At 40.9% G+C, this 9,185-nt stretch overlaps 1 protein-coding gene across 1 annotated transcript in view; it reads right to left on the bottom strand.

The window, feature by feature from the left end:
• Nucleotides 1–9,185, bottom strand: part of LOC116684250 (chloride channel protein 2) — a 40,690-nt gene that overhangs the window by 6,183 nt on the left and 25,322 nt on the right. The window contains exons 13-19 of the mRNA XM_032510079.1: nt 9,098–9,167; nt 7,496–7,606; nt 4,357–4,570; nt 3,150–3,283; nt 1,802–1,950; nt 1,278–1,377; nt 37–107 (exon numbers count right to left, since the gene is read on the bottom strand). Of these exons, the coding sequence (XP_032365970.1) occupies nt 37–107; nt 1,278–1,377; nt 1,802–1,950; nt 3,150–3,283; nt 4,357–4,570; nt 7,496–7,606; nt 9,098–9,167 (849 nt within the window). The remainder of the gene's footprint in view (nt 1–36; nt 108–1,277; nt 1,378–1,801; nt 1,951–3,149; nt 3,284–4,356; nt 4,571–7,495; nt 7,607–9,097; nt 9,168–9,185) is intronic.

The following is a 9,185-nucleotide window of genomic DNA, read 5'->3' on the forward strand; positions in this document are numbered from 1 at the left end:
TGTGTGTGTGTGTATTCAAGGACAGGGCTCTTTTACCTCCAAGGCTTCTGTGTCTGGACTGGTGCTGTACAGGTTCTTGAAAGCATTGCCCGAATGATCATGTGGACCTGGAAGAGAGACAGAAATTCATAAACAGTGAAATGATCAGACATCATCTCCGTTGGTTAGATCTCCGTCTACCTTTTGTTTGCAGAACTTATCCTACTGGTTTCATCTAAAGAAGCACACAGCTGTATCATCTGCAAATAATCTGAGGATGAATTTAGAGAAGACCAAGACTTTGATTTTTCAGCGAAATCTAAACAGGGGTTTACCTGTCTATTTCTAGACATAACTATAACTTAATTTTCAACACTACAAATTAAATTTTAAGGCAATTTCAACTTTGGCTATAAATAATCTCAGAGACAAATTCAGAAAGACATTCTAAGGGGTAGTTTGGTGCTTTTCAACTGTGGTGCTGGTTATTGTTTTGGGACACAGTTAATGTCTCACTAACTGTAAAGCAACCTTTGTGTATAGACTCAGTTAGCATTGTCATTGCGACTAGCTGCTGTTTGTTACTGAAATTCCATGTGTCATGTTCGCTATCCAGAGCTGACAGACTATGGCTGGTGTGTGGTAACAAGTTAGGAAAATGGGCAAATTAATCAGCAACTATTTTTCATGCAAAATACCAGAAATTAACTTCTGAATTTCACATATCTGCAGCTTTTAAATGTCTTCTGTGGCCATAAACTGAATACTGTATCTTTAGTTTTGGGACTGCTTGTCAAAAAAAAAAAAACGTCATCTTTTGACTTTAGGGAACTGTGATGAGTATTTTTCAATATTCTTTTAAAACCTTTTAAATGATTTAACAAAATACTCAACAAATTAATCAATAATGAAATCAACTGTTAGTTGCAGCCATATATGTCTATGAACTTACTATTACAACTTTCACCTACCAATCAGTTAGTCCTGCTTTTGCCTTTTTAAAGTGAAACACATGAAACTGTACTGAGCTCCTTTAAAATCAGACTATCCTCCTTTTGTTCTCACCCTGACATTGTCAAACTTTATTGCACACATCATACACATATCTGCTAGTGTGACTGTAGATGTTTATATCATACTCATATTGTAAATCTTGTATAACCTGCTTTTGTAATACTGCACTCAATAACGCATTTAGTTATTATTATCATTCTAGTTTTAGTTAATAGTTTCAGATCTATTAAATATTTTCCTTTTTGACTGTCTGGTCGTGTGGGGGTTAAGTGTGTGTTCATTACCGGTGGGTTGCTCCTCCACAGAGGGTCTCTTCAGTGCAGGTTTGAGAGGCTTCTGAGGGACTGGATGAGTAGGGCTTAAGGATGAGTCCTCAGTAGAGATCTGCGCACACACACACACAGACACACAAGGAATCAGTGCACAAGAAGAAAAGCATAAGTTAGGAAGGCACACGACTAGTCAAGAGCGCACACACAGAAGGCTCTTCCTATTTATCTTCATCTCATCTGATCAATCAATACACATTAAGGCTGTCAAAACTGGCCAGAAATCGCATTTGAATATTCCTCTTAAAAAACACATTTCATATATCTATTTTTGCCCATTATGTCCATAAGAAGGCAAACGTATAACCAGATGCAGAACTTCTTTCAACATAAACATGTCTATTAAAAGATCTACATAACTATACAAACTGTACCTACATAGCGCTCCATGCCTCATGTGACTTTGTGAGTAACAAAACGAGAAAGCTTTGAATGGCTGGAAACACTTTTGACAATCTCTGTCCACTGTGACCTCTGACCTGGAAGCGGACCTCCTGACTGACTGACTTGTTCTCATCCTCGATGGCTTGTTCCCTGATGTTTTCTAATGGTCTGGGGCGGCCGAGCTGCAGGGAGAGCAGCTCCTGGAGCTGGGCTCGCTCGATGGAGCCCAACAGGATCATGGACTCTTGGAGACGAAACAGAGAAAGGAGGTAAGGAGATGATGAAGAACAAAAGGGATAAGGAAGAAAGTGGAAGAGAATGGAAGAGTGTAGAGAAGTTTTGTGGAAGATACAGGTATAGAGAAAGAGAAGATATGGGAGGTGAGAAGAAGGAAATAGAGAAGACCAAGGAGTTTGAAAAGAGACAGTAAAACAGGTTTTTGGAGAGAAGAGTAACACTGCATTAGATTACAAACACATGTTGCGGCATTTCAGAGAGCTCAGCTGAGTTACATAACAAGAGCCCCAGAATGCAGTGTGTGTGTGTGTGTGTGTGTGTGTGTGTGTGTGTGTGTGTGTGTGTGTGTGTGTGTGTGTGTGTGTGTGTGTGTGAGAGAGAGGGGGCGGGGGAATTGAGACAGCATTGGAATCCCAAATGGGTACTTCAGTGAGGTGGCGAGTTTAGTGGCATCAGCAAGCTGTACCCAGAAAAACCTTTAACATTATATCAATCACTTAAATGAGGATGCCACTGAGGTCGATGGAATTTTTTTTGGTAGAGACTGGAAGGGACGCTCAATCCAACAACATCTGCAACATCGAACACTGACATCAATATTACATCAGTTATTAAGTTGCATCATTAGATATTTTATGGCCCCCTGGGGCCGGAAAACAAGCTATAGTCACAATGTTGACATATTATAATCCTATAAAGCTGTTTTGATGAAAACATTTGGTTTCTGCACCTGGCAAATATAGGTCCAACATTCACTCTCTTTTAAGCTCCTCTTTGGTTTCAACCAACTCCAAAGGTAATTACTGGTTGTTTAGCTCCACTAAGTAGTCTGCTTTTTGGTTCTGGGCAGGGAGTGTACACTGGGTTTAATAAAGCTTTGACTAAAAGCTGCCTGCTGCAGCTGAAGACACGGTTGGTGAGAACAGAGTTGTGGGACAGGAAACCACAACAATGTGCTGATGATAATATAGTGTGAATAGAACAAACAGTATAAGGAGGGAATGTGTGTCAAGTTACTATGAGTAGTGTTTTACCGGTTTTTAATGCTTATGATTTTTAACTGTTTTTACTTGTGTTTTATCTGTTTAACTGATTTTGTGTTAAGCACTTTGAATTGCCCTGTTGCTGAAATGTGCTATACAAATAAAGCTGCCTTGCCTAATACTTTCCCACCCGGAACAGCATGGGCATGTGTTTGTGTCTCACCAGCTGATTCCACTAGTGCCACAGTGTTGTGGTCACCCGTCAGTAGGACATTATGCAGGTCTCTGTAGCTGCAGTTGAGTGTGATGTACTGCACGTCCCGCACCATAAAGTCCTCAACATGAATGCTATACTTTCTAAAAGAGAGAAAAAGGAAAAGAGAATAACAAATGTTAGGAGGAAGATAAGAGAATTTGTGAAGTAGTTACAGTAAGGTGAAAAAATAAGGTGAGAAGTAGAAGAAGGATGATCTATTAAACATTCATATATTTCCATGAATAGTCTGAACATATACTGTGCACTGCTGACTTTTGAAAATTGACAGTCATGGTAATTTGGCAAACTTTTCTGATAAATGTTCATGCCAAGTCATTTAGGTATAATTTCACCTTGGTACAGTAAGTGCAGTGAAAGTTACTCTGCACAGATCTGTGACCACTGTGTGTACACACACACCCACACACACACACACACACACACACACACACCAACACACACACACACACACACACACACACACACACACACACACACACACACACCAACACACCACACCACACACACACACACACACACACACACACACACACACACACACACACACACACACACACACACACACACACACACACTTGTAATAGTAGTAATAGTTCCCCACATTGTTTAATGCTTCTCCAATGCTGAAGATGGATCAGTCAAGAGAGAAGAAAATATAGTGATCTGAAAGAAAGGTTGAGAGTATAGTGGAAAAGGTTTCGTATGTGCTACTGGGTATGATTAGAGTAACAGCTTGTCTGTGATGGAAATATATTTTAGCTAATCTGAGTGTGTGTGTTCACATATTTCTCTACACCTCTATCTCTTTACTTCAGGTCAAACAAACCAACAAATTTAAGAAATCCTATTCTCTACATGTCCGTGTGGGTGTGTGAGCAAATGTACACGCCATCAAATGTGTGAATCATCTGTCAGGGTTCCACAAGTGTTCCTCTGTGTGTGTGTGTGTGTGTGTGTGTGTGTGTGTGTGTGCATGTGTGCGTGCGTGCGTGCGTGGTTGTGCTGGTGTCAGATTAATCATTTTCCCTTTTGAGTTAGAAAATAAAAATAAACTTTTTGTTATTTGTACATAGCTGTAATGCTGTGATTTAGCATGACAATTATTAGTAGACAGTATGTTTAATAATCAACCAGCATTTCCCACTGTACATACTCGTTTTGTCCCCAGCCCAGCTCTGGGAAAAAGGGCAGCTTCTTGATCTTGATCAGTGAGTCATAGAGGGAGGGCGAAAGGGACTGCCCCACCATGTTGGCCAGGATCACTGCTATAATAATCGGCAGGACGTGGGTGATCTGGCCGGTCATCTCAAACACGATGACTGCGGTGGAAAACGAGTGGCTGACCGCTCCCGACAAGGCCGCCGCACCTTTGGGTAAGGAAGAGCACAGGGTGAGCAAAATTATAGAAGCATGACAAAGATGCAGTTATTCAGATCAGTAGTTTTCAAGGTGGGTCTAGGGCTAAATAAAGGGGTCCTTCAAGCTTGATTTATGATTCAACAAGTGCTTTCAAGCGTGAAGGTGCAAACTCCAGACATCAAGTAGTAAGTGCAAGTACATTAGCTTTAAATAAGCAAAACTTCAAAGAGCCATAAAAAAGTGCAGCTTTATATTATATATATATATATATATATATATATATATATATATATATATACACATATTTTAATATTTTTTTTTGTAATACAAGATGTGTTTTTAGCCTTCGGCGGAAGATGCGTAGGCATTCCACCACTAAGGAGTCAGGACAGCAAACAGTCAGGATTTTGTAGAGTGATTAGTTGTCCCTTGCTGTGAGGGGGCAGCAAGCAGGTTGGCTGATGCAGAGCGGGGTGGGTGGGTTGGGGTAGAGGGTTTCACCATGTCCTGGATGTAAGCTGGGGCTGATCCGTTCGTGGCCCTGTATGGAAGTACTAGTGTTGGTTGATGTTGATGCGGGGAGCAATTGATAACCAGTGAAGAGCTCGGAGGAGGGGTGTAGTGTGAGAGAATTTGGGGAGGTTGAAGATAAGTCGAGCTGCTGTGTTCTGAATGACTTGCAGGGGCCGGATGGCACATGTAGGCAGGCCAGCCTGGAGGCGTTTCAGTAGTTTAGATATGAGATGAGCCTGAACCAGAATATGACCCCTGATTTCCACCAACTGCGGAACGGCTGCGTAACCACTCCGGAATGGCGTCGGAGTCAATAGGGTTCCATTAAAGTCAATGTGTGTATTCTCACTGACTGCGGAACAGCTGCGTTCTGACCATAGACCGTTGGTTCTGACTCGGTCCCAGCTCCGGCAGCCCGCAGCCCTCCGGAGCAGATACGCTGAGCTTCTGTTTTTGCCGGATGCCGGAGAACTCCGCGGCAATTCAGCACAGGGCCGATTGTGCGGGACAGGAACTCAAACACAGAAACCAAACAAAACATCCGGTTAACTTTCAAAATAAAATACACCGTGCTCATGGCGGATCATATTTCCCTGCACTACACCTTGAAAATGTCATACTGGGCAGATTCAGGCCTGAAGTCAACAGGTCAGAAGTTTTGTGGTTCTGTTTATAGAAACTACGTCACGTTATACTGCGCGGTCATATGTGAATTTGCGAGATCTCGTGGGTACTAGTGACTTCAGCTGTCAGTCATTTGCCGCAGCCGTTCCGCAACAAATCCGGACCTGGGGGGTATTGAAGGAGTGTGCAGTACGGCGCCAACACACAGCGGAGCCGATCCTCAGCCATTCCACAGTTGGTGGAAATCAGGGGTGACCCGCATTCTGCGTTAGAAGACGACGTATCTGTCTGATGTTATGCAGCATGTATCTAAACGATTGTGTAGTTGCAGCATTGTTGGCAATTGGCAGAGACAAGGCAGCACAGGGCAAAATGAGCCTCTGTTGCTCAACAGAGAAAAATAAGTGGCGTTCAATCCAATAAATGAGATGATAAAAAATAGCAGCATTAACATAAAATGAAAAGAGAGAGGAGAGCGGAAAGAAACAGATGGTGGGTGAGGGAGTCTACAATAGCTGGTTTCATTGTTCTTTCCTGTAACTTAATTAAGCCTGTGTTTGTCTGCCTATCCTGCTCGCGTAAATGCTACTGTTCCCTCTGCCCATCCTAACATTTAGTCCTTAAAGCGAGCACCGCTGTGAGATGAAAAAAAGGCTTGTGTAAGGCTGAGTCATCAGCTACAGTGCACCACAACATCAGCTCAAAAACACAGCCATCATCAACCTGAAGCAGTGACATAATCAGCATGGCTGTCAACAAGTAGCACAATGGAAGGACTCACAACACTGCATCTTATTAGACACTCAACTTCATTAGGAATGGAAGTGGCGGGGTTATGAAGGGACAACTGTAGTTTGCAATTACAGTACAGATTTGCTAATTAAATTAAGTGCATACTACTGGATTTTTTTTGTCTAATACAATTAAATCAAGCTGAGATTCACGTAACTAACGTGAACACAAAGTAACGACGGGGCGATTATGATCAGGTCAGCTGAGTCAGTGAACTCATTTAAGTCCCTTCTTAAAACATACTTTTATAGGAGAGCCTTTCCCGATCTTACTTGACTTTATTTTATCCCTTTTATTTTATTGTATTTTACTAATTTTATATTTATCTGTATTTTAGTCTTTTCAATGTTTTCATGCTTTTATCTTTTTGCATTTGGGTATTATTGTTTTTACACTTGTTAAAGCACTTTGTAACTTGTTTTTTGAAAAATGCTCTACAAATAAAGATTATTATATTATTATTATTATGAAACAAGTTGCATTTTCAACTTCCAAAACCTTTAAGTGGGACATGAACCCTTGGCAGCAGCACTATAATATGTGAAAGTGTGATTGGTTTGTCAGCTGGTGTCCGAGCTGTTTTGCAGCCTGTTTTTTATTCCATTTTGATAAGTCTCATCCGGGGAGCTTTTAAAGAAATTGTATGTTTAATCATGGTTCTTTTAGTCTTAACTTGAAGCAGTACATCGAGGCATTGGGCTGTAGGGAGTATTTATCTTGATTAATTTTCATAATATATTTTACTTAAGTAGAACCACTGATGCATCAAAGAAAGCGAATGATGATGTAGGATAAAATGTGTGCACAGTTACTGTGTTGAAAAGACTGAATCACTTAAAAGCTTGGTTATGAATGCGAAATATTTTTTGTGCAGGTCCCAAAACTGCCACAACCCCCAATATGAATGATTTAAATCTAAATGAATAAAAAACAGAAAATACACAGTAGTCAAGAAAGTGAGAATGTAGAGAATGATAGGTGCCATGATTTTGTGTTTAACGCACCCACGGCAGCGTAGCCTCCTGGCACTATGGGGTAGATGGTGCCATTGGTGTGAAAGCCATCTGGGAACCAGGCTGCCATGCCTTCTCCAACCAGACGACCAAAACCTGCCCCTGAAACATGCACAAAGACAGACTACAATCACTACCGAGGTAGATACTGGGTGGAAACAATAAATAACACTTTTGTATTTTATGCATAACATATTTTACATTGCATAGGTATATACTATCACACAGATAAAGTAAAAATGACTTGTCTCTGTTATTTCTCACACCAACTAGCTAGATGTTTGAGTGGTGACGTAAAAAAGTCTTTAAAAGGTGCAATATGCAACATATTTACTGTATTGAAGCCAAAAAATTACAATATTACAATATGTCATCAGATATTAAGGAAACATGAAATACTTTCTCTTCTGACAACAATGCTAATGCCAGCATTTTCTCCTTTGAAATTTCCTCTCCGTGACAAAATTTCTGTTCGTGTTTTGGCCTTTGTGTTGTTATCTGCCCATTTTTGACAGTCCGACAGCAGCAGCAGATCTACAGAGATAGATTCTACTAAAAAAACCTTTGTATGTATTTAAACAGTTGCATGACCAGAGATGTTACAAACTCTGGGTAAATATTGGAGATGTATTTGAGAGATGGAGACAGCTGAAAACCCAAAAGGACGCAGAGTTGGCTTGTTAGCATTAGCTTCAGGCTAATTTATCACGGCTGCCAGGGACGGGCATTTTCAGTCATTTCAACATTTCTGTACTTTCATTGATTTTATAGACTACTCAGGTTGGTTACTCACAAAAACAATTGAGACGCAGCCGGTCAAGTGATCCCGACTGATTGTGGCTAACGCCACCATGCTAACACGCGATGACCGAATATGTTACAGGAAGACCAGGCAAGCCACGGCTGTTTACAACCACTGTGACAGCCATATGACAGAAACCGCAAGTTTGACTTCCTCATAATGGAAAGATGCTATTTAACTTTGGCCAAACAACCGTGTAGTCTTTTGAGCAGCCGTAGCAGACAAACATTGAGTAATAGCAACAAAGGGTGGCTGTAAATCCGGTAGCGAGGACTGTGAGTTTATGGTGTTATTAGCGGTTTTTGCTGTAGCTTTAAGACGAGAAAGGGTGACTGTCAGTCGGGTACAATGCTCCGGTGAGCACGGCCTTTTATGACTGTCCACATAGCCAGCATCTAACGTTCTGCTACTCCTGTTGCTGTGGAGCAATGTCTCCAGTATTTTGAATTTGGACTGCAGTAACTATTTCAAACTAGCTGTCAGTATTACATACCGCACCTTTAAGAAACACTGAGTTCAGTTGTAAGAATGGTTCAATTTATTAGGAATTATGCTTTCTTTAATTAAATTAAATTAATTAAATCTAGGAACATTATTGTTTACATGAATTGCACATTGTGTCACTCATATAAGTGAAAGAAAGAGTTTGTTGTTTTTGGGAAAAAGATTATAAGCACATATTCAAGAGTTGCATCAATCTTCTCATGCAACTCTCAGCAAGAACTACCTTCACTTGTCTAACACACACACAAATACACAAAGTCACACGCACAGGGCTAGTTGCTTCTTACCAATGACAAATACTGGCATGAAGGATCCGTAGGGCACTGGCATGGTGATGGCCAGGGCAGACATCCAGAACTAAGAGAGAAAAAAGAG

This window comes from Etheostoma spectabile, chromosome 3 (assembly GCF_008692095.1).
Source record: "Etheostoma spectabile isolate EspeVRDwgs_2016 chromosome 3, UIUC_Espe_1.0, whole genome shotgun sequence".
NCBI lineage: Eukaryota > Metazoa > Chordata > Actinopteri > Perciformes > Percidae > Etheostoma > Etheostoma spectabile.